Source organism: Ovis canadensis, chromosome 11 (assembly GCF_042477335.2).
Source record: "Ovis canadensis isolate MfBH-ARS-UI-01 breed Bighorn chromosome 11, ARS-UI_OviCan_v2, whole genome shotgun sequence".
Classification (NCBI taxonomy): Eukaryota; Metazoa; Chordata; class Mammalia; order Artiodactyla; family Bovidae; genus Ovis; species Ovis canadensis.
Genome location: NC_091255.1, coordinates 58,967,286 through 58,995,284, shown reverse-complemented (window position 1 = coordinate 58,995,284; position 27,999 = coordinate 58,967,286). Strand labels below are relative to the sequence as shown.

At 61.7% G+C, this 27,999-nt stretch overlaps 2 protein-coding genes across 3 annotated transcripts in view; both read right to left on the bottom strand.

Moving 5' to 3' along the window:
- Window positions 1-2,364: 2,364 nt before the first annotated feature.
- FASN (fatty acid synthase) lies at window positions 2,365-21,158 on the bottom strand. Its single transcript, XM_069541880.1, has 42 exons — window positions 21,072-21,158; window positions 19,053-19,190; window positions 18,138-18,290; window positions 16,594-16,767; window positions 16,152-16,352; window positions 15,916-16,038; window positions 15,715-15,830; window positions 15,494-15,628; window positions 14,334-14,796; window positions 14,046-14,230; window positions 13,759-13,948; window positions 13,058-13,152; window positions 12,779-12,913; window positions 12,470-12,673; window positions 12,247-12,362; window positions 11,837-12,009; window positions 11,562-11,753; window positions 11,400-11,480; window positions 11,098-11,286; window positions 10,760-10,939; window positions 10,479-10,682; window positions 9,591-9,895; window positions 8,889-9,281; window positions 8,556-8,720; window positions 8,320-8,438; window positions 8,085-8,239; window positions 7,732-7,935; window positions 7,425-7,575; window positions 7,161-7,339; window positions 6,951-7,070; window positions 6,632-6,754; window positions 6,283-6,506; window positions 6,003-6,204; window positions 5,724-5,875; window positions 5,522-5,613; window positions 5,170-5,321; window positions 4,842-5,084; window positions 4,325-4,513; window positions 3,883-4,113; window positions 3,572-3,792; window positions 3,387-3,485; window positions 2,365-3,318 (listed from the first exon to the last, which is right to left on the bottom strand). The coding sequence occupies exons 2-42, from the start codon at window positions 19,177-19,179 to the stop codon at window positions 2,929-2,931; spliced, it is 7,545 nt and encodes a 2,514-aa protein (XP_069397981.1). The 5' UTR covers window positions 19,180-19,190; window positions 21,072-21,158; the 3' UTR covers window positions 2,365-2,928.
- A 3,210-nt stretch (window positions 21,159-24,368) lies between these two features.
- CCDC57 (coiled-coil domain containing 57) overlaps window positions 24,369-27,999 on the bottom strand; it is a 119,434-nt gene continuing 115,803 nt past the window's right edge. For both annotated transcript variants that reach the window (XM_069541881.1, XM_069541882.1), the window contains one exon: window positions 24,369-24,902. In XM_069541881.1, the coding sequence (XP_069397982.1) occupies window positions 24,703-24,902 (200 nt within the window). In that variant the 3' untranslated portion in view covers window positions 24,369-24,702. The remainder of the gene's footprint in view (window positions 24,903-27,999) is intronic.

Sequence of the window (27,999 nt, the reverse complement as noted above, 5' to 3'; positions counted from 1 at the left end):
GGAATTCCAGTGGAGCTATTTCAAATCCTAAAAGATGATGCTGTGAAAGTGCTGCACTCAATATGCCAGCAAATTTGGAAAACTCAGCAGTGGCCACAGGACTGGAAAAGGTCAGTTTTCATTCCAATCCCCAAGAAAGGCAATGCCAAAGAATGCTCAAACTACCGCACAATTGCACTCATCTCACATGCTAGTGAAGTAATGCTCAAAATTCTCCAAGCTAGGCTTCAGCAATACATGAACCATGAACTTCCAGGTGTTCAAGCTGGTTTTAGAAAAGGCAGAGGAACCAGAGATCAAATTGCCAACATCTGCTGGATCATCGAAAAAGCAAGAGCGTTCCAGAAAAACATCTATTTCTGCTTTATTGACTATGCCAAAGCCTTTGACTGTGTGGATCACAATAAACTGTGGAAAATTCTGAGAGAGATGGGAATACCAGACCACCTAACCTGCCTCTTGAGAAATCTGTATGCAGGCCAGGAAGCAACAGTTAGAACTGGACATGGAACAACAGACTGGTTCCAAATAGGAAAAGGAGTGCATCAAGGCTGTATATTGTCACCCTGCTTATTTAACTTATATGCAGAGTACATCATGAGAAACGCTGGGCTGGAAGATGCATAAGCTGGAATCAAGATTGCCGGGAGAAAAATCAATAACCTCAGATATGCAGATGACACCACCCTTATGGCAGAAAGTGAAGAGGAACTAAAAGTCCTCTTGATGAAAGTGAAAGAGGAGAGTGAAAAAGTTGGCTTAAAGCTCAACATTCAGAAAACGAAGATCATGGCATCCGGTCCCATCACTCCATGGGAAATAGATGGAGAAACTGGAAACAGTGTCAGGCTTTATTTTTGGGGGCTCCAAAATCACTGCAGATGGTGATTGCAGCCATGAAATTAAAAGATGCTTACTCCTTGGAAGAAAAGTTATGAGCAACCTAGATAGCATATTCAAAAGCAGAGACATTACTTTGCCGATTAAGGTCCGTCTAGTCAAGGCTATGGTTTTTCCAGTAGTCATGTATGGATGTGAGAAAGGCTGAGGGCCGAAGAATTGATGCTTTTGAACTGTGGTGTTGGAGAAGACTCTTGAGAGTCCCTTGGACTGCAAGGAGATCCAACCAATCCATTCTGAAGGAGATCAGCCCTGGGATTTCTTTGGAAGGAATGATGCTAAAGCTGAAACTGCAGTACTTTGGCCACCTCATGCGAAGAGTTGACTCATTGGAAAAGACTCTGATGCTGGGAGGAATTAGGGGTAGGAGGAGAAGGGGACGACGGAGGATGAGATGGCTGGATGGCATCACTGACTCGATGGGAGTGAGTCTGAGTGAACTCTGTGAGTTGATGATGGACAGGGAGGCCTGGAGTGCTGCGATTCATGGGGTCGCAGAGTCGGACATGACTGAACGACTGACCTGATTAGCCTTCTTTTTGGCCATATTATGCAGCACACAGGGTCTTAGTTCCCAGGCAACGGTTTGAATCCACACCCCTTGCTATAGCACAGAGGCTTAACCTCTGGACCACTGCAAAGTCCTTAGCCTTTTAATATATGTATAATCTTAGTTGAGTCACATCTGTAATTTCTGATAGGAGTCTAGCAGGGGGCCTACTCTCCTTGCCCAATGTAGTCCTGGCTCACTGCAGGGCCCATCTTCTCCCTGTTCCAGCTCACCTCTGTTGGCCCGGAAGCCTCCAGCCCAGCGGGTCCACCTCCTCCCTTGGCTTGGAAGGGCTCAGCCTTCCCCAGGGCCTCCCTGCCCCTCTTACTCCCTCTCATCCAGCCTTCATTTCTCCTAAACCTGTGTGGACAGGGAGGCCTGGCGTGCTATGGTTCATGGGATTGCACAGTCAGACACGACTGAGCGACTGAACTGAAACCTGTGTGAGTCAGTGACGGTCAGTCTTCCACTGGACTTGGCCAGTTAAGCAAACACTCATCTAAGTGTTGCTGTGAAGGTAGTTGGTCCATGTGGTGCAGGTCTACAACCAGCTGACTTCAAGTAAAAATTACTCTCAATAATGTGGGTGGGCATCCTGCACTCAGGTGAGGTCAAGGAGAGAAAACCCAAGGTTTCCCTGAGAGAGAAGAAATTCTGGCAAGGCTACCCTGCGGGGGGGGGGGGTCCTCCACAATTATGCCAGCCGATTATCAGACTGCCTGCCTGTCTCCTCCTGGTCAAGTGTCCCTGATCAAGGGCCTCTTCCCTGGAGGTGTCCAGCCTGTTTCCTGGAGCCAGGTATCGCCCACCCCCCAACACTCCTGTGGGGGGCAGAGGGTGGTACTCCCTGGGGCGTCAGGACAGTGGAGGCTCACAGAGCTGATGAGCAGGCAGGATGAAAGGATACCCAGACGCCAGAGCGAAGGAGGGATTTAATCATGGGAGACAAGATCTTTACCGGGTTGGTGTAAAAATGAAACAGAATACAGACATGGTTCTTTACACAGACAATTACAGTAAATTTCAAAGCCCACGCAGCAATTTGAACCTTATTTCTTGAAAAAAGAACACAGACAAATAGGGTGGGTGCCCAGCGCCCAGGGCTGCTCCGCGCGACCTCCGGCATCATGGGGCCCTGGGCCGGGCTCCCGCGGCGCCGGCCTCACAGATGGATCGACCAGCGTCTCCCCTCCCCACCCCCCGCCCCCCATGGCAACGCAATAAATAGGAGAAACAGAAAAACGACAACCACACCAGTGCGGCAGAGCCCGTGCGGTTCTGGAAGCTCGGCCCGGCTAGCGGCTCAGCCGACTCTTCACAGACCAGGCAGGTCTCCGAGTCGGCGGCGCCGGTCTCGGCCCCGCGCCCAGGGCAGCCGCGGGGTGGGGTGTGTGTTTGTGCGTGGGGGTGCTGGTCCTATGGGCGCCTGCACGCGGGGTGCGGTGCCAGGGGCGGCGGGTGGGAGGCCGGCCGGTGGCCTAGCCCTCCCGCACGCTAACGCGAGGTTCGGCCAGGGAGCTGTGAATAATACTAAGGATGGACTCCAGGCCGCTGCCCTCCAGCAGCGTGCGGTGGTCGCCCTCGATGATGTGCACAGACACCTTGCCGTCGCACACCTGGGACAGATTGTAGTCGGCACCCAGGCCCTCCCCGTAGGCACCACCCATCTTGGCGCGCAGCAGCGTCACGTTGCCGTGGTAGGTGGCCCGCGGCGCGTACTGCTCCGCGGCGCGCAGCTTGTGGTAGAAGGAGCGCGCAGCAAAGCTGAGCGCGTGCCGGTCCAGGCCTGCGTGCCTCTGCACGATCAGCTCGACGGTGGCTGCCACACGCGCCTCCAGATCCCCGAGGGGCAGGAGGGCCTCCAGCACCTGTAGGACAGGACAGTGAGCGAGTGGCGCTGGGGAGCGCCGGGGCATCGGGAGGCCGGGCCACTCACCCTGCTGTGCTCCGCTTCCATGAACTGCCGCATGAAGAAGCACATGGCCTCGGCCTCGGCCTCTGCCTCGCAGCCGGGGTTCATCTTGGCCCGGTAGCTCTGCAAAGGGAGGAGGAGGTGCTGCAGTGGCAGGTACAAGGGCTGGGCCTGCGGACCCGGGGACTCCCGTCCGCTGCCGCCCTCACCTGAGTGTAGGCCATCACGAATGTGTGGGAGCCGTCAAACAGGAAGAGGCTGTTGTTTGTGGGGCCGGCGCTCTGCTGGGCCTGCAGCTGTGAGCACATCTCGAAAGCCACGCAGGCCCCGTAAGAGTAGCCGGCGATGCGGTAGGGCCCCTCTGGCTGCACCTGCCTGATGCACTCGATGTAGTAGGCAGCCAGGTTCTGGATGCTGTCCAAGGGTGCCGCTGTGGGCACAGCATGAGGCTTAGCCCTGTCTGCAGGTGCCTTGCCACCCCCAACTCCCTGGGGGGCAGCCCAGTAGGCCCCTGACATACCTCTTGTACACTGCAGGCCATAGGTGGGGATGCTGAGCTTGGCGGCCAGGCTGTGGAACACGGTGGTAGAGCCCTCGATGGGGTGCACCAGGAACAGGGGCCGCTCGGAGCTCTGCACCGAGTTGAGCCGTGTCAAGGTCGGGCCCTCGGGGTTCACCAGCAGGGTGCTCAGGTTCAGCTGCGTCTGCGACTGGGCAGGGCTGCTCAATTTGTGTGTGGAGTTCGTCAGCTCTGTGAAGAGGGGCAGATACCAGGGATGATACCATAGGGTCCCCTGCCACAAACACACAGACACGCACACCTGTCGGCCGCGGGTGGCCAGGGCACTGGGGGCCCAAGGAGGGCTCTCAGGAAGGGGCCAGATGGACAAGCCCTGACCTGCTTGGAGGCCAAGAGCCCTGAGCGGACAGTGCTGCTTCGGGGACACCCCCTCCATACCTACCATCAGCCGTGCCAGCCTGTGCGGAAATCTCCTGCAGCTTGCGGATGGTGAGCTGCCGGATTTCCCGCATGGACAGCGTCAGGTTGCGCTCACGCTCCAGCGTCTGGCGCACCTCCACACCCATGAGTGAGTCGAGGCCAAGGTCTGAAAGCGAGCTGTCCGGGTTGACGGTGGCCAAGTCACGGATGCCTGGGGGGTGAGGAGGCAGCTCAGTTGGCAATGCGGGAGGGGCCCTGGGTGGGTATTGTACCCTGGACATGAGTTTGAGTAAACTCCGGGAGTTGGTGATGGACAGGGAGGCCTGGTGTGCTGCGATTCATGGGGTCGCAAAGAGTTGGACACGACTGAGCGACTGAACTGAACAGATTGTACCACGGGACCCACAGCCCCCACCCAGCTCTGCAGACCGCCTGTGCCTCTCTCTCCATAAGCAAGCCCAGCACGCCCCCCTTTGGCAGCCTGGAAGACCAGACTCGGGAGTGGCTGCCGGTGGGGAGGGGGCAGGATGCTGCCTCACCCAGGATGTGAGCCACAGCCTTCACCAGGTCCTGCTGGCTGCCGCTGGGGCCATGGGATGCAGCCTTCTCTGCCAACACAAAGCTGCTCAGGACGGGGTGGGGCTGGTTCAGGAAGAGGTCTAGCACCTCCAGGCAGGAGGTGATGCGCTGGGGCAGTGTCCCGCCGATGGCCTTGTCGTTAGTGCCCTTCAGCTCCACGAGGATGCCCACATCAGCAATTGCGCCCCACTGCACGGCGAGGCCTGTGGGTGGGCAGTGGTGCCGCGGTGAGTCAGGGTAGCTGTGAGGGTGGCACCGCGCGAGTCGGGGAGTGGTGGGTGGGCCCACCTGGGAGGCCGTCGTGCTGACGCTTCTCGCATATGCGCTCCATGGTGGAGTTGGCGAACCCATAGTTGGTCTGGCCGGCATTGCCACGCCCGCAGCTCACCGAGGAGAAGACCACGAAGTAGTCCAGCTCCGGGCATGCCTCCCGGGTCACCCTGTGGGTTCTTAAGTCACCCCCAGCCGGCTTCCCCAGCCCACCGGCTGTCATGCCCAGGACTCCTGCTTGTCCACCATATTGCCTCCCCTTCCCTGGACTTGCGGTCAGACCCCAGCAGAGGCCCATGGCCAGGTCTCCAGGTCACCAGTGTGAGGGCTGTGCAGGGAGAAGGAGGGAGAGGAGAAGGGAGGAGCCCACCTGTCCAAGTTCAGGGTGCCATTGTACTTGGGCTTGTTGACGTCCTGGAAGAACTCAGGGGTCTGGTTATCCAGCATGGCGTCTCTCAGGACCTGGGGTGAGGGGATCTTAGCACCTGCCTCGGCCCCAGGCCTTTGGAGGGCTTCTTGGGAGGGGCCCTTCCCTGGGCAGCCGGCTCCAGCCCCTCTAAAGCCGTCCTCACCACGGCCAGGTTGAAGACGCCTCCTACGGGCCCAAGCTGGGCGGCCTCAGTGATAAGCCTCTGGGTGCCATCCAGTGAGCTGACGTCTCTGGTGGACACCAGGACCTGCACACCCTGGCGTCTCCACTCACGGACCTGCCTGGCTTGGTAGCCTGTGGGACACAGACAGTGGGAAGGGATGGGCAAATGAAGGTCTGGTCCCAAGTCTAGGTGCCTTGAGAGCACCATAAAGAGGTCTGAAGAAGGCCCTTCCCACTGCCCCACCCTCGGGCCACTCACCTGTGCGGATCCCAGAGCGGGAGGTCAGCACCAGCTTCTGGGCCCCTCGCTCCACGAGCCAGTGGGCCAGCTCTAGGCCAAAGCCACCCAGGCCCCCAGTGATGACGTAGCTCTTGTGGGCTGGGCAGAAGGTCTTGCACAAGGCCGCCATCTGGGTGGGTTTGGTCCCGTGCAGCACTGCCTTCTGCTCTTCCTCACGCACCTGCAGCCCAAGCAGGGCCCCTGTTCACGCACTGCTGGCAGGGGCAGGGGCCAGAGACCCCCAGGGCACCCCACTCACCTGAATGACCACTTTGCCGATGTGTTTGCCCTGGGCCATGTAGCGGAAGGCGTCCTCCACCTGGGTCCTGGGGAACACTGTTCGCTTGAGGGGCTGTACCACACCCTCCCGGATGCCCGCCTTCAGCAGCGATGACACTTCCTGCCACATGGTGCTGTTTTCTTCAAAGAGTGCGTCCAGTAGGATCCCGTGGAAAGTCACGTTCTTCAGGAAGATGGCCATGCCTGGACAGGTGGGCGGGCAGGGGGGCCTCACCACATAGCCCACAACCCCCCACCCTGCAGATCCCCACTCTGCCAACAGCCCCCTGCCCACCCAGCCGCCCACCAGGCCTGCTGCCCCATCTCACCCAGAGGGTGGTTGTTGGAAAGGTCAAATTTGCCAATTTCCAGGAATCGACCATGCTGGGCCAGGCACCGCACACTGGCCTGCAGCTTCTCTTCCGCCAGGGAGTTGAGGACGAGGTCAACACCTTGGGAGAGGGGAGCAAGCAGGGTCCCCATAGTGAAGATCACAGCCCGGCCAACCTAACACAAGTCTGAAGGGCTGGACCCTGTCCCAGCATGGGCCAGCGTCTCCTCCAGCTTGGCTGGTGAGTGGGGGATGGAAGGAAGAAGGGGCCGAGGATACAGGTCGATGGTGGGTGGTAGGTGATGGGGACCACTCACCCTTCCCGGCTGTGTGCCACAGGACATGCTGCTCAAAGGATGTGTCCCGGGAGTTGGCAAAGCTGGTTTCGTTGAGCTGGGGGAACCTGGACTGGAGGTATGCCCGCTTTTCAGCTGACCCTGGCAGAGAGAGGCACACCTGGTGAGTCTGGGCTTTGGCAGCGTTGCCAGGCGGACAGTCGTGGGCTCTGGGAAGAGCTGGAGGCTTACCCACAGTAGTGAAGACGCGGCAGCCCAGGCTGAGGGCAATGGCGATGGCAGCCTGGCCTACGCCGCCAGAGCCCGAGTGAATGAGCACGGTCTCCCCTGGTTGCATGCGCCCGCGGACAATCAGCGCGTAGTAGGCTGTGCTGTAGACAACGGGCACCGAGGCAGCCTCCTCGAGGGTCCTAAGGGCGCAGTGCAGGGATCAGCTCTGGCCTGATGCCTGGCCACGTCCACGTCGGGCCCCAGGTCCCAGCCCTGGTGACTCACCAGTTGGAAGGCACGTCCCACAGGAAGCTCTGAGGCACCAGAGTGGAGGTGGCCAGGCCTTCGGCGGGTACCAGCCCCATCACACGCTTCCCGCTGGCATCTCGGCCAGAGAACTCCATGCCTAGCATGCAGTTCCGAGAGGCCCAATTTCCTGGGAGCAGATGGCGGGTGAGTGAGCCCCTGACCTCACTGGGAGGAGCCTCCCAGGTTCCTGAGCACTGCGGGGCGAGGACCCCTCTCGTCCCAGGCCCTGGCCCCGGGGAGGGGCGGGCTTTATTCTGGTCCCCCTACTGTGGGCTGCCTGTACCTGGGATGGCGTCGGGGGACAGCTTGCCCGTGGCCAGCATGATGTCGCGGAAGTTGAGAGAGGCGTAATAGATGGTGCAGAGCTGGACGCCAGGGCCCGTGGACTGGCTGTGGCGCAGAGGGGAACAGACCCAGCGGATGGAAGACAGGTCCCCTCGTGTGAGTACGTTTATGAAGGCGTGCTCCGTCTGCTCCTCGGGCTTGTCTAGGGGGTGACAGGAAGTGGAGCCCTAGGATCGCACATGGCCCTGACCTGGAGCAGGGCTTCCAGCCAGAGTCCTCTTGCCCTCTCCTCAGTCCACCCACCTGGGAGGCGAGGAACCCGGAGGAGCAGGGCAGTCCCGGGGGGCTCACCTTGTTCCAGTGGGAAGTGGCGGAATGCTCCCCAAGCCCCATCACGGTAGACGTTCATCACCAGGTCACTCTGGAGCACCTTCTGCAGCTCCAAGGACTTCGGGGCTATCTCAGGGATGGGGGCCGTGCTGTTAAGGTTAGACACCAGGACGCACCTGTGGGCAGCCAGACAGGTAAGGGGAGGCTGCGGTGGGGTCTTGGGGGCAAGGGGCACGTGGCACAGTGGACATCTCACCGAATCCGGTGCCCGTCAGGCTCTTTCCGGAGACAGTTCACCAAGCCCACAACCCCTGAGGTGGTGCAGCCAACAGCCATGAGCCACACGGGCTGGGAGGAGGAATCGGCCAGGATGTTCTGTAGAAGGATGAAGAAAGGGTTGACGAGGGAAGGGTTGCCTGACGGGGTGGGCTCCCCCGGTCCTAGCATTGGAGCCGAGTCAGCCCGGCCTGGTGGGGGCTGAGAAGGACTGACCTTCAGGGAGTCAACCCACTGGAAGCTGGTATCCTCCACAGGCAGGAAGATTGGGCTGTCACGTGGGGCCAGCCGGCGACACAGGAAGAGCACCGAGCCGTAGAAGGACTTCTTCAGGGCCACCAGGTGCAGGGACGTGCCAGCAAACAGGCTCTCCCACTCATCCTGTGAGTTGAGGGGGTCAGGGCTCGGCAGCCTCCTGGCCCGCCCACCCTGCCCTGGCCCCGCCCACCCTGCCCTGGCCCCGCCCACCCTGCCCTGGCCCCGCCCCCCAACCCGGCCCCACCCCTCTGCCCCCCACCCCCGTCCACCCAATCCCAGCCCCGCCAGCACCTGGCTCAGGAGGTGCCGTTGGCCCTGCTGTGGCTCAGGGCAGGTGAGGAAGGTGACAGTCTCTCCCAAGGGGTGTCCTCTGAGCAGCGTATGCAGCAACAGGAAGCCTCCCTCCTTGAGGGCAGCCACCATGTTGCCGACAGCCGTGGCCGGGTCACCGAGGCTGGCTAGGGCATAGTTGCACACCACGAGGTTGGCCCCACCCAGGTTGCTGGGGGCCGGGTCCGAGGGGTCCCACTGGCCCTGGGTTATGTTGAGCTGCTGCAACTTGGCCTGGGCAGCCTCCAGGGCCTGGGGGTGGCGGTCAGTGGCTATGTAGTCCAGCTCCAACAGGGGCTGAGTGTTGAGCAGTGCGGGGATGCGGGAATACAGTTGGCCGTCACCAGCTAGCACCTGGGATGGAGTATCTTCTCGGATCAACTGCCGCTGGGCAGGCGTCCCCCCTCCTCAGCTGGGTGTTTCTCAGAAAGGCCCGCCCACCGACTCTGCAGAGGTCATTGGCCAGGGCTGCCCTGCCCACCACACCCCTGGAACCAGTCCCTCCCTTCCCAGAGCCCCCTTCCCCTTTGGTATCTGGGCAGCCTCAGCACCATCACGAGCTGGGCGACCTCACGTCTGAGAGGCCCTGGCCCTCCCTGAGGTTCGGGACTGCCTGTATCTGAGTCCTTGTGCACTGGGCCTGTGGCTGTGCGGGGCACCCACCTCCACCACCTTCATCTTGAGGCTGGTCATGTTCTCCAGGGCAGTGTCCACGCACGCCTTCAGTGCTGGGGAGTTGAGGAGCCCACTGAGCAGTGGGTCGTCACACAGCAGGGCTCTCTCCTGGGCTAGGATCTCGCCCATCCCCATCTGCAGGTTCCCGTTGAGTTGCAGCTGGCAGGCGGTGGCCAGCAGCTGGGGCAGGCCTTGCTGTGGGGCCTCCTGGGGAGCCTGGGTGCCGTCCAGCCCAGGAACCACCATCTTTATCCCCTGCTGGGCCACCTTGGTCTGCAGCGCCTGTGCCAGCCCTGGGGAGGGGAGAGTCGCATGTCAGGGAAGAGCCTCAGTTGGGCTGGGGTTCCTGAAGCTCCCCCCACCAGGAACTGGTGACTGCTTGGAGCAGAACCCACTACCTGGTTTTGTCCACTGATGGAAAATAGAGGGATGGAGTGGACTGTCCAGTCCTCCAGGGCTGGAAACTGGCATTGACCATTGGTACACTAGATGGGCAAAGGGGACCCTGCCCCCCATGCAGGTGTGAGCCCCACAGAGTGTGGGTTCCTCAGAGGGTGGGTTCCGTGCTTTGCCGGCCCTGGCTGCCCCTCCCCAGCTCCCACCACCATCCCGCACCCCTCAGCTTGGGTGTGAGCCCTGGGTAGGGGGTGGTCTCACGCCTGAGCAGCTGGCTGCTGGCACAGACAAGAGGGGCGAAATCTGTCACCTCTGTGCCGAGGCCCCTCTGAAGACATCAGCTCCAGGTTGGGGGAAGACAGGGGCACTCACAGGGGAAGGCGGGTGTAGACCCCACACGTAGGAGAGGCTGTGAGGGGATAACGGGCCCAGGAACTGGGAGCTGGACCCCGGCATGAGGATTTTGGGTGCAAGACTCACCCACACACAGCTGCAGCTCCTCCTGCAGGGCCAGGTTCCCGGCCAGGCACCCGCTCTCCACGTGTGGGGTGAAGCAGAACTTCTCCAGGATGGGCACCGGCTGCTCCTGCTGATGCCGGGGGGCCACCGAGGTGTGGATCCTTGAGATGTAGACACCGCCGGCCACCGTGGTGTCCAGACACCTGTTCATTACCACGTCGGCCACTGTGGGGACACGCTGGGTGAGGGTGGACAGGGCCTGGCACGGGGAGACACGCGTGCGGGGCCAGGGCAGGGCTGACCTTGTGTCCCGTCCTGCAGCGTGTACAGCTTCTGCTGGTGGGTAGCCGGGTGGATGTAGATGGCGGTGATGCGTGTGGGCAGGCGCAGGCCGCGCTGGCCCGGGGCCAGGATAGACATCTGCAGCATGGTGTCCATGAAGGTCACCCAGTTGTCCTTCCAGAGCAGCTGGCCCATGTTGCCTGGGGAGAAGGGGCTGTTGGTTCAGCCAGGCTGGGTCTCTTCCTGCTGTGCGCCCTCTCCTCCGTGTGCCCCAACCTGGGGGGCCCCTCATGGCCCCCTTACACCAGGCAGCAGGAGTTGGCCCCAAAGCACAAAGTGGGGCCTCCCTTGCACCTACCTTCAGAGCTGGTCTCGAGGATGCCCTGGAAGTTGGGGCCGTAGTTGAAGCCCTGCAGCTGCAGCTCCTTGTACACGTCACCACAGCGGAGGTGGATGGCAGTTGTGGGGTCCACAGGGGTCGCAGGTTCTGCACCATACCGGTTGTCAAAGAGCTTGGGGTCGGGATCTTCCCACTGGTATACCTTCCCTGTGGGCGGGGTGGCAGAAGGGCCTGAGTGAGGGCAGGGCTGAGCCGGCAGCCAAGGTCCATCCAGAGACCCCCGGCAGGGACCTGTAGGCTGGTCCGGGGCCCCTGCTCACCGCTCACGATCAGACTGCCTTTCTCAGACACCTCAAAGGTGCAGGAGGCTTCCAGAAGCCGCACTTCCAGGAGCACAGTCCCTGTGGGCAGCAGGAGCGGAGATCAGCTGCAGGGGTCGGAGGCTGGCCCTCCCGCCCCGTAGCCTGAGCCGCCCTCCTCACCTGTCTTCGGCAGGAGGGTAGCCTGGTGCAGCGTCACGTCCTCGAATACTACAGGTGTGTGCTCCATGTCCTGGTCCAGGGCTCGGGCCAGTGTCTTCCAGACCAGGCACAGATAGCCAGTGGCCGGGAAGAGGACGCGACCGTCGATGCAGTGGTCCACCAGGTAGTGGTCAGGGGACTCGGGGCTGATGTCTGTGGGGCCTGGGCCTTAGTGCCACCTCTGAGGAGGGGGAAGCCACTCTGCCCCCCTGCCCGCCTGCATCGCAAGGACTCACCAATCTTATAGACAGTGGCAGAGGAGCTGCTGGAGCCGTTGGGGAAATCCTCAGCGGCGGGCACATCCCAGGTCTGGCTGTGGTCCCACTTGATGTGGGGGGAGATGAGGGGGGTGCCCCGGGGAGCCGGGAACTCCACGGGTGGGAACAGCCCGTTGGGGTTGACGTCAATGCTGGAGGGTGCGAGAGGGGAGCTGTGACTGCCCAGCCCCACCCACGCTGACCCACGGTCAACCCGTCTCCCCTAGACCCCGGAGATGGCCGAGACGGGGGGGGGGGGGGGGGCATGACGGGGGGGGGGTGGAGGTGGCCCAGCACCCAGAGGCCCGCTTCCTGGGGACCATCTCAAGGCCGCCCTGTGGCCTGGCTGCTGAGGAGCCTCCCAGGTTGAGCAGGGAGAGCGGCCGCACCCGGTCAGGTAGAGCTGGCCTACGTTGCTGAGGAAGAACTCTAGGTTGTCCCTGTGGTCCTTCTTCATCAGGGGGATGATGGTGCAGCTGGGCTGGAGGCCTCTCTTCAGGATGGCCTGCAGAGGTAGAGGCAAGCTGGGCCTCCCCCTGACCAGTGCCCACTGGCCCCCCGCTCAGCTCCCCAGGCCCGGCCAGCCTGCCGGCCCTTCGGGACCACATGTACCTGCAGCAGGGCATGGGGCGCAATCTCCAGCACCACAGCGTTCTCGGGCACGTGCCACAGTGCCTCCTGGAACAGCACGGGGCTCACCAGGTTGTTCACATTGTACTCGGCCGAGAAGGTGCGGGCCAGGCTCTCCTGCCACTGGGACTCGGGGATGGAAGTGCTGAGCCAGCGTGGGGAACGCAGCCGGGGCTCCCTGATCACCTACGCGCAGGGGCGGGCAGGGTCAGCCCGAGGGAACTGGGGCCTGCCTTCCCCGACCATCCTCAGGGAGGGCCCCTGCCGCATAGCGCGGGGACAGCCGCCCACCTTCTTGAGCTGCTGAAGCAGCGTCGGGGCGATGGCGTCCATGAAATAGGAGTGGAACGCCATGCCGCCCGTCTGCACCTCCTTGGCGAACACGCCCTCCTGCTTCAGCTGCTTCACGAACTCCAACATGGAGGCCTGGGGGGGCGCAGACAGGGAAGGACGGGGGCGCTGACGGCAGTCTGGGTCTGGGCCGGTGCCGTGCTCCCCGCGCAGAGCGCGCCCTGGGGGGGGGGCGGTGGGAGGGGACTTGGGGACGAGGCCTCGCCTCCCAGGGCCCACCTGAGGTCCTGAGATGGTCACAGTGTCGATGGAGTTGTGGCAGGCAGGCACGATGCCAGGGGGGCAGCGCTGCTTACACTCTTCCCAGGTCAAGCCTGGGAGCAGAAGAGAGCCTCAAAGGGTGGCATGGGGAGCAGGCACCCTCACACAGCCCTCCCCGGGGAGGGGAATGCTGCCTGGGTGGCCCTAATGACAGCTGCCGAGTGGCACCTTTACGAGGCAGTTTCACCCTTGCCGTTGTCTGGTCTCAGGCGGAGGTGTCATTAATGCTGTCCTACGGGCGGGAGCCAGTTTCGGGTCCCACGCCTGGCCCACCAGAGAGGGCTTTGGCCTCACTCTCCCAGCAGCCCCTCCGGCTCTCTCTGGTCTCCTCCCGTCCCCAACCCTGCCTGTCCCCAGTGTGAGCAGGCCCATTCCTCCGCCTGCAGCATCCCCACCAGGAGTTCATGTGAAAATCACGCTGGCCTCCACTGACACCCGTGGGCAAGTATGCTGGGCTCCAAGGCCACCCGGGGCATAGCGGGGCAGGCTGTCTGGGTCATTCTCACCCCGTGGTGAGGACAGTGGCTGGCAAGCCGCCCCCAGGCCCTGGCCTCTGCCCAGCGCCAACACAGAAAGGTGCCAGTACCGATGACCACCTCCCACAGAGACTCTCAGGCCCAGGGGTGGAGCTGGATGGGGGAGCAGAGGGCAGCACCTACCTACAGCCGCCATGGCCCCGGGCGGGATGTTGGCCTCCTTGATGCACTGACCCCTCCAGTAGGCAGAGAGGATGGCCTCCTCCTGAGAGATGCAGCCGTCGGCATAGGCACAGGCCACCTCACCCAGGGAGTGCCCGATGATGCCGTCGGGCCGAAGGCCCATGGAGGTCAGCAGGTCTATGAGGGCAATCTGGGGGTGGGGTGGGAACAGGATGGGTCAGGCCAGTCCCGGGGACCCCAGGCTCACTGCCCTGCCCACTGGCTCACCCCAAACCCCAGGGGCACACCTGGAAGGCAGTGAGGCTCACGAAGGAGACGACGATGTCGTCAAAGATGTCGTCTGTGCTCAGCAGCAGCTGTGACACCCGCAGTCCCAGAGGCTTCACGGCCTCATCTGAGCGCAGGATGGAGTCACGGAAGCTGCTCAGACGCATGAGGCTCAGCCCCATCCCGCGCCACTGTGTGCCCATACCTGTCCCGGAGGGAGATGTCAGGGCAGCGCTGTGCAGTCCCAGCCCGTGCGGCCCTCGGGGACGACCTGGGGTGGGGTGAGGTGGGGTGGGGTCGGGGCTCACCGGAGCAGATGAACCAGAGTGGGCGCTTGCTGGTTGGCACCTGCTGCACCTCCTGACTGCCTTCCTGGCTGCCCAGCACGGCGTAGCCATGGAAGGGCATGGCTGCTGGGGAGGGGGCCGCGATGTCATTGAGCATGCTCACGAAGGCCAGGTTCTGGCTGTGCTGGAGGCCTAGCTCCAGCAGACCTTGCACACCCTCCAGGGTGCGCCCACTGGCCAGCAGCAGATGGGGCAGGGCAGCATGTGGGCCAGGAGGTGGCGGTGGCTGGGAGTTGGGCTGGAGGATGACGTGCACGTTGGAGCCACCGAAGCCAAAGGAGTTGATGCCCACGATGCCCCCGAGGACGGGCAGGGGCCGGTCCACCACCTGCAGCCGCCCATCCTGCAGCGCTGGGATCTTGGGGTTTGGGTTGTGGAAGTGCAGGTTGGGGGCCCAGAGCCCGTGCTCCAGGGACAGCAGCACCTGTGGGTGCCTCACAGTCAGCAGGGCGGCCGGCCCTGGGCTCCCTGCCCCTGCTGGTCGGGATGGGCTTCAGGTACATCCCCTCCTGAGGACCCTCTGTGTCAACCCAGAGGCCCCGCCCACTGCAAGCAACCTCGTCTCCTCCCCACTACCCCTGCCCTGCAAGCTCGCCCTGCTCCAGTGCGGAGGTATGGTGACCAAGCCACACGCTCTGTTTCCTCTCAGCCTTAGGCCTCACCCGGGCCCTGCCACCTCCCGGCCTGATTGGCTGTGGGTCTAGACAAAGGCTCCTCAGCCATTCCCCACCCCATCTCCCAAGCCAAGAGCTGCAGACAGGTGGCTGTGGTGGCCCAGGCAGCTGAGACCACCAGCAAGCTCCCATCACACCCAGAAGCTCAACCAGTGGTGACCTGGGTCCTCCAAGCTACCAGCTGGTCAGGAGGCCACAGGGAGGGCGAGCCTGGAGAGGTAGGCTGCCCTGTTGCTTCTGCTCCCTCTGGCTGGCCCCTTGTGGAGCAAGTGCTGGGTGAAATGTCTGGCCCTGGGAAGCCGGGCAGGGGCTGGCCACATGCTGGCGGCCCGCTCTCTGGGCCTCAGTTGGCCCATATCCCACAGCACAGCCTGGAGGGACCCTCCCCCAGCAGGCCGTAAGAAGCTGATGGGCAGGGACAAGATGGCCCTAGACTCGCCTGCCTACCTTGGCCAGCGCTGCGAGCCCTGAGGCAGGCTCCGGGTGTCCCATGTTCGACTTGGTGGACCCAATCAGCAGAGGGCCTTGGCGGCTGCCACACAGGGCTTGCACGATGCCATTTAGCTCCTCGGGGTCGCCCACCTGTGGGGAACTCAGGGAGGTCAGGACCCTGCCCTGGTGCCTCTCTGGCATGGGATGTGGGATGTGAGCAGGGCTAGGGGTCTCACCTTGGTACCGGTGCCATGGGCTTCAATGTACTCCAGGGTCTCCGGGTCCAGCCCGGCCGGCTTGTACAGGGAGCTGATGAGCTGCTCCTGTGCCTCTCCGGAGGGGTACGTGACGCCTGGGGGCAGGGCCAGGCCTCAGCACTCCCAGCCCCGCCTGACTACCCATAGCCCCACTCTCGCCTGCCCCAGGCCAGCTCCCACCTTGCTTTTTGCAGCCATCCGTGTTGGTGCCAGCGTTGAGGATGGTGGCATACACCCGTCGGGCCAAGGACTTCTTGGTCAGAAAGACGGCCATCACAGCCTCTGCGCGGCAGTAGCCATCCCCTGGGGGCGGAGGGCACCTCAGGCTCACGAGCTCAGGCAAGGGCTCAGGGGCTGGTGCCAGATAGAATCGAGGGTGGGGGCACTGCCCGGGGCCCCATGCCCAATGCCCTCACCTGATGCATCGAAGGACCTGCAGGTGCCCTCAGAGCTAAGCATGCCCAGCCTCATGAACTGCAGCGAGGTGGTGGGCTTCAACAGGATGTTTATGCCGCCCACAATGGCCATGGCACACTCCCCTCTCTGGATGGCCTGGTAGGCCCTCTGCAGGGCCAGCAGGCTGGAGGAGCAGGCCGTGTCCAAGGTAATGCTGGGCCCTGCAGGCAAGGACACAATGCAGCTGTGGGACCGCCTTCCCCCCCCCACCACCTTGGGGCTCCGACAGCTCTACTGACTGCTCTCCATGGGGAACCCACAACACCAGGACCTTGCTCCTGCTAGCCTTCCCGGGGAAGGTGTGGTCAGAGTCTGGAAGGGTCTCAGCTGTCATCCGGCCCCTGCCTGCCTCCCCCGACCCCGGGCCTGAGTCAGAAACAAAAGGGCTGTGTGGGCACCTACCTCTGAAGTCAAAGAAGAAGGAGAGGCGGTTGGCCATCATGGCACGCTGGCAGCCCACCATGCTGTAGCCTACGAGGGTCTCAGGGTCTCGGCTCAGAGCCTCTGCAGCCTCAGAGCCACTCACACCCACCCAGACACCGGTGTTTGTCCCCCGAATGGAAGCTGGGTTGATGCCTGTGGGAGGCAGAAGTCAAACTTGCAGCTGTGCTGTGCCCAGCCTGCTGTCGAGCTCTGGGAGGTGAGGCGTTGCCCCTTGGCCTCTCTGGCTGGGGTGACTGTGTGCATGCTAAGTCGCTTCAGTCGTGTCCAATTCTCTGCAACCCTATGGACTGTAGCCTCCCAGGCTCTTCTGTCCATGGGATTCTCCAGGCAAGAATACTGGAGTGGGTTGCTGTTCCCATCTCCATGGGATCGAACCCAGGGTTCGATCCTACGTTGCAGGGGAGAGGAGCTCCACCTCACCTGACTCGAGTGGCTGGGGAGTCAGGGAAGAGACAGTGGAGCCAGAGTGGGGTGGCCAGCCCAGGTAGGGCTGACAACGGATCATCAGGTCACAGGAAACTGGGGCCAGGGGGACAGGCGGGGTGCCAGATGGTGCTCCGGTCTCTGGGTCAGGCAGAGGCCAGAGACAGCCGGAGGTGGGGACAGAGGATAGTACTGTCCCCAAGGCTACTCCCCTGGGCACTGGTACTGCTGGCAGGGTCTGATGAGCCCTGAGAGCGGCCTGCCCTGGGCGGGCCAAGATAAGAAGACAGAGACAGACAAAAGGCCGAGTGTCCAGGCTTGGGAAGGAGCGAGGGGCACTGGCCAGCCCCTGGAGAGCAGCATACAAGGTCTCCGGGTGGGGCCTGGGCAGTGGGAAGGCCTCCGCCTCCCTGCCCCTCCCCCCAAGCAGTGCCTGTCCAGGACCCTGTCACACTCAAGGGTCCCATGTCACACTCAAGGGTCAACCCCAGGGGCTACTTAGCATCTGCTGCAGGACAAGAGACCTGTAAGGCCAGGGTACCCGCCCTGCAAACCACAGGTGGCAGTAGGCAGGTCCTGGGTTGCCCCGTCGCCCAGCTGCTGAGGGGCCTCAACCCCATGGCCAACCTTCCCTCTCCCACTCAGCACAACTTCCATGTTCCCCAGTGTCCCCGGGACAAGTCTGTGCCCTTGAAGCACTTTTCCAAGGCTAGGCACAACCCAGCAGAGGGGAGTGGAGGGTGAGAGTCCTGGGGCCAGATCCTTCCTCCTGCTCTGCCTGGCACTGGTGTCCTGCCCTCGCCTCCAAGATCAGCCATGCAATGGGGAGTGAGGAAACTGGGGCGACAGGACATGTCCAGGATACCTCTGGTGTGCAGTTGTGAAACCTGAGTTGCCTGAGGCCCACACCTCCCCACCCCGTTGGCCCCAGCCCGGGACTCCGCTCCCTCCTCAGTACCGTCCATTTTGGATGTTTTGTTATGAATACACGATGCTTTTTATAAGCAAAAAGGGAGGTTTTCAAGAAGGGCAGCAGGAAACTCAGGGACAGGTGCTCTGCAGCCTCCCAGATGGCCCACCTGCATCCACAATGGCCTCGTAGGTGACCTCCAGCAGCAAGCGGAGCTGGGGGTCCATATTGTGCGCCTGCTTGGGGTGGACACCGAAGAAGGAAGCGTCAAACCGGGACAGGTCCTTCAGCTTGCCTGACCGCCGAGGCAGGCCATATAGTCCTAGGGAACACACACAGGTGGAGAAATCAGTCATAGGACATCATGGCCCCGAGTGATTGATTGCGGGGGAGTCCCTGCTGCAACAGAGAGCTGAAGCTCCCTGGGATGGGTGGGCCCACTTCTGAGAGGGGCCCTGGGGCAGGGGGAACCTCATGGGTGATGGCCCCAGAGCAGAGCACTGTAGGGGGCAGCGCTGCCTCCTCCCACCTCCTGCTGTCCTGACCTGGCTGGAGACCTTCTGCCTGGCCCCATCCCAGCCTGGCAGCTAAGGCCAGCCAGGCTCTGCCACACTGACTCACACCCTGTAGATCAGGTGGAGCCGCTCTGCGGGAGAACCTACTGGGCGTGAGGGAGTCAAACCAGCTTCCCGGGGGAGCCTGATGTCTTATCTGACCGCCTGGGACAGCACGTGGGCGGGCAGTGGCTGGCCGGAGGTGTTCACCCACCTGGCCTTGCCCTGGCTCCACCCCCAAGCAATGCTCCTGGTCTGTGAAAGGGACAAAGGCTACGCCCAGGGAACTCCAGACTCCCACAGTACCTAGCCCACTGGCCAGAGGTCCCAGGTTCCCCTAGCCCAGAGCCTTCTGGTACCGTCTCCAGAAAGAGGCTATAACATGGCCTCACCTTAGGTGACCGTTGGCTCTGCCACTGGGACCAGAGTGCCGGCCAAAACAGGCCTGCCTGGTAACCTGGGAGAGTGCGTCCACAGAAGCGGTGAGAAAAGAACCTCTCAAGTAGGCGGGGAGCCCCAGGCCCACTTACCCGCCTTCCACCGCCTGTCATCATCTGTCACCATGTCCACGCCGCCAATGAGATTGGCCCAAAACTCCTCCAGGTTCTCCGACTCGGGCAGCTTCCCGGACATGCCAGCGATCACCACCTCCTCCATGGCTGCTCTCTCTGCAAGGAGGGTGGCGTGGGGGCCCGGACACTGGTCAGCCTGCGCCCGGGCACTGCCAGTCCACAGCCTCGCTGGAGACCCAGCTGCTTCCCAACCCTGGCTTCCTGATCCCCCTCCTCCATCTGGCCCACCCAAGGGTCTGAGAACAGCAGCTCAGAAAGCCCTGCAACAAAGATCCACATGGCCGGCTCTGGGGCTGTGCCCCTGCTGGGACGCTGTGTGTGCACGTGTGTGAAGTGCAGGTATGGTGGTTGGGAAAGGGGAGTCCACTCTGGTCCAGCCTGCTGACACCGCGCACTGGGCTCTCTGGGCACTGGCCTTGGCCTGGGGTGACCCCACCACTGCCCTGCTGCAGGAGACTCAGGAGGGGCCCCATAGTGGAAGGCAGGGCCCAAACCCTTCTGAGGAAAGGACTGCCTGGCTGCCATCCTGTTAAGAGGTGGCCCAGGGAATTTAGTAGGCGAAGGAGAAAGGGCAAATATGGGGGTGGGAAGAAGTGCCCACACTGACTAGTTGGTTCTGCGCTCAGCATCCTGAGCTGCCCTCCAGGCAGGAACCACAGCTTGGGCTCAACAGTGCCAAGACCTGGAGGGGCTCTGGGGAAAAATTGGTCCCTGTCTCACAGTGGGCAGCCCCAGCCTGTATGGCCCCTCCAGCAGGCTCCAACCTGGAGAACCACTCTCGGTCAGCTGCCAGGCAAGCACTACCCAGACCCACACATCTGCACAGGTCGAGGCCTCAGGGCCGCGCTTGCCTACTTCCTGATCCAGCAGCCTGCCTGTCCACCCAGACCCAGGTCTCCCAGCACCAACGAGGGAACTTCGTCTACCCTGAGCCTGTGGGCCCAGGGCTCCTGTGCAGTCCCTGAGGAAGGGGGCAAGGCCAAGGTTGGTCCTGCAAACTTCCACCAAGGCTCCAGGGCCTTATGGCGCCGATGACTGGTGAACTCGCCAACTACCGGCCCTTTAGGGTTTCTCTGAGCATGGGAAAGTAGGAGTGGAGAGCGTCTTCCTTGGGTGGCCTGATCGCCCTGGCGTCCCGGCAGAGGGAGCCCCCTCCCCCAGCGCTGAATAAAGAGCCCTTTGCCGGCCCAGAAGCACCAGCTCCCGGGGCGGCTGCTTCTCCAGAAAGCGCCCGCTCTGTTCTCCCCCTACTTGCTATTCACGCGGAGTCCGGCAGGACGAAGCAAAAGGGTGGAGACCCCTGCGGCGCTGGCGAAACCGCGCGCGCCGCCGCGAGGTTGTACCCGGCAGGAGTGGTTCTCCCCCCGGAACTTTGGGGGCTCCAAACGGAGCCCACGTGGTGGAGAAGCCGTCCTTATACGGCCCTGCGCCTCCTCCATCCATGTCCTTCCCCTCTTCTCAGGCCCTCCGGTCGGCCGAGACGGCTATCCTGCACCCGAAGGCAGCGGGATGCCGCGGGTGGAGGGGCTCGGCGGCCAAGCCGGAAAAGGAGGCCCTCCAGGGCGTGGCGGCTGGGGGCTCCAACAGGCCCTCGAGGGTCTGCAGCCTCCCGGCCCAGCCCAAGACCAAAATGGCTGTTCGCGGCGTTCCCGGGCGTCCGCCCCTCGCCATCTGCCCACCTGCCCCGCCGGGCTTAGGCACGGCGCGAGGGCCCTTCGCCGCCTAGCCTCGGGGGTCTCGTGGGACTCGAACATACAGACCGGAGGCTCGGACCCCGAGACCAGGGCAGGCTGTACGAGATGAGCCCTCACCATCAGCGCGCCGGACCATGCGCACCCAAGGCCAGAGGATGCGGGCCGGCGGCGCCCCCTCGAGCCCGGCCGCCTTGCTCCCGCCCCAGCCCCTGATCCAGTCTGGCCCCAGGACCGGGTTCCCAACTCACAACTTCCGACCCCGGCCCGGCCTGGCCGCTTGTACCTGGTATGGGCGCGGGCGGCTCTGCGAACGGCTGAAGGAGAGCGAGGATGGAGCGCGCGGTGGAGGGGAGGCCGCTACTGTCTCTCTGGCTCCCTCTAGGCCCGCGCCGGCGCTATTTAACCGCGGCCATCCCCGTGCGGACACGCCACATGGGCTGACAGCTTGGCTGCGCCGCCCAGGCCAATGAGCGTCGGGGCTGCGCCCCGGGACCAGGCGCGCCGCCGCCAGTGGGGTGATGCGGCGCGCCGCCGCCGGGAGCCGGGACCCTGCGCGGGGGCGCGCCCGGGTGGCGCCGGGTTGGGGGCCCCGGACTCGGGGGGCTCCGGGGCGGGGCACGGTGTCACCCCCGCCCCCCAACTTCCGTTCCGTGCTCCACGCCTCCCGGGGCCGCCCCCACCCCCGGGACCGCGGGGGCCACGTGTGCACGGCGCGCGGTGGAAACGGAACGGGCGTACTTCGGTCACTCTGAGGGTCATACTAGGGCAACACTGGGGGCTAGATGGACCCCCAGGCGTACGAATTGACCAGCCCGCGTCCGGGCTGCGTGGGGCCGGGCCGGGGGCGTGGCTCTCTCTGCAGCCACAGCCAATTGGGGGCCGGGGGCGTGCGCGCTGGCCCAATGGCGCCCCTCGAGTGGGCGTTGCTAGGTGATAGGGTGATGGGCCGGGCTGCCCCAGGAGCTGCGCGGGCCGCAACGGAGCGAGCGCGGTCATTGACCCGGCCGAGGGTGCCCTGTGCGGGGTTACTGTCGGTCACTGCAGCACAGCGCCTCCGGTCCTCCCTGCCTCGCCGCCGAAATTCGCGGGGCGAGTGCGGGAACGCGGGGGAAGCTCCGAGGCCTGCAGGGGCCTTCCGCAGATGGCCGCGGGGACGGGGCGCGGCCATCTGGCGAGCGGGCTATGCACGGACACCTCTTGGTGTGGTTTGAACAAAGGAGTCTCCCTGGGCAGAGGCACTCGCGCGCGCACGTGGCCACTTTCACCCACCGGCACGCACACGAACCAATGGAAGTGCGTTCTCTCCTCGCCCGCACACCCTCCTTCTGTAATTCCCGTGCTCAAACGTTTATCGATTTTATACACACACACACACAAATCCTTGACTTTCCAGACTGAAAACAAACAAGACAACACGGATCGGGAATCACGAGCCCGGGAAGGACGGCCTGGTGGCCACGCCCTGCACGGCCCTTACTATCTCCTGGGACCACTGATAGACCCTTGTGAGGTCAGAAAAGCCCTGGCAGAGGTGCCCGGCCGATTCCTCTTGTAATCAAACGCTGCTGCTCTCCTCCCCTGTCTCGGAAACTGAAGACTGTGGAGCATGGCACTGGCCACAGATGTTCTGGGCAGGACAGAAGGGGACTGCCCCGCCAAACCAGGTAACTTGGCTTCAGGTGCCCCTCCCTCAAACCCTACAGTGCTCCAGTGGCAGCTCATCCCTCCTCCTCTTGTCTTCCTCTTGGCGTCATCACTGGGGACTTCTGGTTTGCACTTTTGGTTTGAAAGAAAGAGCAAGACAGGAAAAAAGGAGAGAGGGCAGGGATATCCCGCAGCTCAATTGCTGTCCCAAATAACTTTGTGGGATTTTCTTTTCCTTCCTACTTAAGAGCTTTTCAGACACCCGGTATCCTGGATCAGGAATGGGTAGACCATGCTGCACAAACACCCTCAACTCTTGGTGTCTTAAACTATCCCAGGCTTACTTCCCGCTGGTCAGTGGGGCTCTGCTCACTGCAGTCTACCAGGGGCCCAGGTGACAGGACGATTGCAGGCTGGGTGGCTGAGTTCGAGACCCTTGTTTGCACCACAGAGGGATGGGGACTTACGGGATCTGTTTCTAGCAAAGGAGACAGCTCACTTTTTCAGCTAAAGGAAGTCACATGGCTACATCTCACTTACATGGCCATGTGCCAGACAAAACAGAGTATGGAGACCCTGCCACCCGGCAGCAAAGCTGCTCCTGGCATGCTCCTTCCTGGCACACTGGAAGAGACCTGCCATTTTCTCCGCAGCTCCCCAAACACTGTGTGCCCAGGATAAGCAGTGCATCAGTGGTTAGGACGTCAATGTGCCTCTGTAGATTTTTATCTTCCCTCTTTTCACAGAAATCAAAGCCTGAAAGCTAGATAAACAAGATGACATTCATGAAATGTATGCTTTTCAAAGGGGCTTATGGGGGGCTCTGCCCCTCTGTAAGCCAGGCTAAGCACCCCACTGTCCTGTGGAGGGGCCGCTCACCTCCACACCTAGCCAGCGTGCAGACTGGCAGTACACATGTCTCGAGGGGCTGCCCTCTGCTCCTCTTGGCAGAGGGGATGCTGTGAGTGAGGCAACGCTCTTTTCCACTGAAATGTGCCCCTTGGGAGGGCTGCCAATTGGCCCCAAGCACAGTAGCTGCAGGTCTTGTTCCAGGCCCCAGGAGATGACCCTGAGGACCCTGTGGGCTGCTTTGGGAACCCCCTCCCAATCCCCTCACTCCTTGTCCAGGACAGACATGCCCTGCAGAGCAGGCACACAGCACTCAGGGCTAGGGGTGAGCTTTGCAAAGACCTACTGTGTGCCCCGTAGTTGCCCACAGCTTCTCTGTTGCTGTCTGATTTCGGCTCAAGTGGGGGGCCTGAGGCTGGCGAGGAGGCCAGGAAGCCCCTCCAGGGGCTTGGGCCCAGAACAACTGACCACGTGGACACAAGCACAACATATGCCAAGTGCCACCTCGGTGCCAGGCCCAGCCCTTAGCGAAGCTTCCTGGACACACAGCCACCTCATGCCCGGGCCCTACATATGGGGCCCCCGGCGTGACACAGGGATGGTGCAGCTGGGTTGAGAGCAAAAGGCCAGGACAGTCAACCTGCAGCCTCTGGGCTGGAGGTGAGAACGCAGCTCTTGCCCCTGTCAGGCCTTCCTCAGGCACTGCCAAGAGCAGGGCTCCCGTGGAGCTCTGAATGCCCGACCTGCGTCCCCCGCCCTGAGTCGGGCGCCCCTTCTGTGGATGGCTGGGCTTTTCTGCCCACCTACAGGGTTCCCTCAGTCCCCACGTGGACCAAAGAAGGCTCAGCCCTGGTCACAGAGTGAATCCTGAAACCCGCAGGTTGGTAGCAGGGTCCGTGGAAAGTTGAACAGAATTTTATGCAACGAGATCTCTTGCTCACTTGTCTGTGACATCAGTCCATTTCAGGACTGTAACTGACTTTCTATTTTAAACTCAGATATAAACGGAGTAGGGTGTGTGATGGTACCAAAAGCACTCATGGTCGTATCTTTGAAGCACAAGAAACCGGGCCATGAGAGCCACATGTGCAAAGCCCTGGGAATCTTTTACTGTCCTTCCCGAGTTTGAAGAAGAATTTGGGATTCGGTGGTCACTCTGTGAGGTGCCTTAGCAGTGCACCACCCCCACTGTACACACACACACACACACACACACACACACACACACACACACACACACACACACGTGCGCGCAGCCCTGACCTGGAGACAAAAGCACCGAGGAGGAGGCGGCCGGGAAGAAGACTGACAGGTTGGATGGAAGGGAGCAGGAGGGGAAAAGGGAAGGCGCTGGGTGGGGAGAGGAGAAAGGAGGGGATCAGAATGGGGAGAGGGCGGCGTGGGGTGGGGCAGCGAGGAGGTCAGTCCTTGGAGTTGTAGTTCCGAATCTTGGGGGGCCGCTGGCAGCCTTTATGTTTTGGAGGATGAGCCCTGGGGTGTCTAGCAGGCTTTCCCCTTGTCTGGGCTTCCATCTTCATCCCTTCAACACCAAAGGCTGCCCACGTTGTGATGGGGCTCCCCTCGGGGTGCCGGAGGCTACAGGCTGTCGGTACTGGGCGCTCTAGCAGGTGAAGAGAAAAGAGAAAGGAGGGTGAGTCATCATGGGGCAGGAGGATGCAGTGTGCAAGGACAGCTGGGTTCACTGAGTGCTGACTGAGCTTCCCACCAGCAGGAACCAGAGATCCCGTGCCAGCTTCCTGTGGGAGCCCATGCAGGCCAGTGTCCTCCGGGGCAACAGCTCTATCTGGAGGTCCTGGCCCTGGTGTCCCGCACAGAGGGTCTGCGTGGACATGTGCTCTCCAGGTGTTCTGCAGGACCTGGACCTGCCCCTCCACTGGGCACACAGGATATTTGGCTGTGAAAACATCTCCTGTCGTGATCATTTCGTAACGGGTCCCATGGAGGTTCCGAGGTTAATGGTTGACTCATGGCACTTCCCAGGCTGTCATCCACCCTGTGCCCTCTGGCCATGCTTGCGAGCATCTCCAGCGGCACAGCAGCCCTGATGCGCGTGGCCAGGCCCAGGCCAAGGACCCTGGAGCTATAGCACATGCTCTAAGTGTGGGCCACTGCTCCAGGGCAGCCCTCCCAAAATACTGGCAACAATTGTCTTTGCACGAGGGCATTCTAGGTGATGTTTGAAAAGTCCCTTGAGCTTTTCACTGTTTTCCTAGTTTTTAAAACTAAAAATGTACTTCTTTTTTTAAAAAAATATACCAGGCAGATGTTATTAAAAAGCAACTGTGAGGCTACAAGACTGTATTGTACAACATGTGGAATATGGACAGTATTTTGTAATAACTGTAAATGGAGCATAACCTTTAAAAGCCGTATAAAAATAAATAAAAAATGAAAAAAATAAAAAGCAGTGGTGAGATGATGCAAGCTCAGCGGCAGCTCTCCCTCCTGGGCTGGCCCAGCATGCAGGGTTAAGACTCTGTGCTTCCAATGCAAGGGGCATGAGTTCGATCCCTGGTTGGGGTCGCAATCCCGCATGCCATGTGGCTCAGCCAAAAAAATAAAATGTAAAAAATAAAAGAACGCTGACACAGGGCGTCAAGACAGGATAGGTGGGGCCTGGCTGCCTGGTACTGGCATCTCACACATGTGAGACACACTTCAGGGACACACACCATCTGCCCAGTGTCACCGAGCCCACCACCCTGGGCCTGGCGGTGTGACACTGAGCAGTCTGGAGGGGTCCGCCCAGCACATGGCCACGAGCTGCACAGGTGGACGTCAGGGACCAAACTGGCCCAGACATCTGGGGAAAGGCCAGCAGAGCAGCCGCACAGCCTCTGGAGGGAAAGAACAGGGTTGGCATGGAGCTGGGTGGCAGGAAAGGCCGGGACTTGGAAAGCACACACAGGGCTGTGAGCCAGGCTTCTTGCACTGACTCTAGCACCACGAGCTGGGCACTGGCCAGGGGCACCCAGGCCCTGGTCCCCTCTCTCGTCTTGTGCCCTTTCTGCTCCTCTGGCCTCTGGAGATGTCTGAAGCTGCTTCTCCTTTCCTGGGGGCTTCGGGGGTCACACCCAGTGGCCTCGCCTTGTGCCCTCAGACCCAAAGCTGAGCCAGGTCCTGCTCTCCCCCTGCCCCCAGCCTGCCAGCGCCAGGTCCTGGAGTGGGGTGAGGATGGGGGTCCCTGGACATCCCCAGGTTTCCCTTTACTTCCTGTGCCCATGGCTGCTCCTCCCTCATTGAGAAAGCACCCATGTCTTTGGTTCTTCAACCCTGGGTGAATTCTTCCTCTCTACACAGAGACCTTCTCACCCTAGATGCCTTTACAAGTGCTTATAAAGGGATCTCTGGTCAGCCCTATCCTGCTAACTTGGTTTCCTCCTGGAAGGCCATTGCCATTGGGGAGGGTCAGGAGCCTGACCACTGCGATGCTGGGGGTCCCTCCCTACAACTTAAGGGACCAGCCCCTTCAAGGGTTCATGGGCATAACCTGAGTCCATCCCACTGTCTGCCTGGGGGATGAGGCGTAGGGAAAAGGGCCAGCCTAGGGCCCAAGACCTTTGCTTGGGAGGCCGTGCTCCCTGTGGCCAGTGGTTAGAAGCTGATTGCTAGTTCAGCCGGATGCCAAGCAGGTGGTTCCAATGTTTCTGCTGGAAGCACAGGCCAGGCTGACCAACTTGTCTGCCTAGGAGCAGGGCCTCTGAGCTGAAAGGACGGCACAGCCAGGCTTGCAGGGCACTGGTTTCTGTCTCTCTCTACAAAGTCGCCCTGAGGGAGTGACTGGCTCCTCCAGGACAGGCGTCCAGAGCATGGCAGTCCTGGCTCAGGCATGAAGCTGAACAAGTCAGGCATGAAGCTGAACAAGTCAGGCCTGCTCACCTTAGGACACTTCCTGTGCCCGAGTGGTGGTCTCTGCTTGAGTGATCTGTGCCCTCACTCAGACCTCACTTAGCAGGTGGGGTGGGGAAGCAAGGCCCCCGTGGTGCTCTCTGCCGTCTCCTCCTCGCCTGACCTGTTCTCTCTTTCTGCTCTGGGCTCTGATGAGGCTTCAGGGACATTTAGGGGCATAGCACTTACCTCCTACGGGCTGCTGGTACAGCCCCAGCCTTTGAGAAGGTTCAGTGAAATGCCCAAGACCTCCCAGTATGAACCTGGGGGCAGGATGGGGGCCCGGCAGGGGCTGGCTGAGTCGAGGGGGTTGTGGGCCTGCCCTTTTGGTGGGTGGTCTTCCCTATGACCTTCCCTTACTAACCTGGAGCCTGGCACATCTCATGGACCAGAGCCCTGCAGGGAGGAGGGTTAGTCTCCTGTCTTGGGGCCTCCTGGGGCTCTCTGCGCACAGGGGCCTATAGGAGTCTCAGCTCTCTGGCTGCTTGGAGCTGCTGCCCAGCTCCCTTCTCAGTTGTCTTCCCATCTGCCTGCCCATCAGGGTGGCTCTGAGCACAGGCACGTCAGGCCTCTAAAGGCAACTGGAAAGGCACTCCCTGAGCTCCTGAGAAAGGGGATATGGAGCCATGTCCACCCTGGTTCTCCAGAACCTTCCGTGGAGCTGGGGCGCTACTTGAGACTCAGGTCCCAGTTGTAGCCTAGGCCACAAGGGGCAGGACCCCCTCAGGCTCACTTCAGTCTCGCTGGTCTTGCTGGGCCTTCCCTTTCCACTCTAGGGTGATCCCCTCTGGGTGCTGATGGCCCCTCGC

Coding starts and splice junctions, on each gene's coding strand:
- FASN (XM_069541880.1), bottom strand. CDS start 19,179: ATGGAGGAGGTGGTGATCGCTGGCATGTCCGGGAAGCTGCCCGAGTCG. Junction 13,949..14,045: donor TGAGCCTCACTGCCTTCCAG/GTGTGCCCCTGG, acceptor CCCCACCCCCAG/ATTGCCCTCATAGACCTGCT. Junction 8,721..8,888: donor AACGGCACCTCCTGAGCCAG/GTGCTGGCGGGG, acceptor CTCAACTCACAG/GATGAGTGGGAGAGCCTGTT.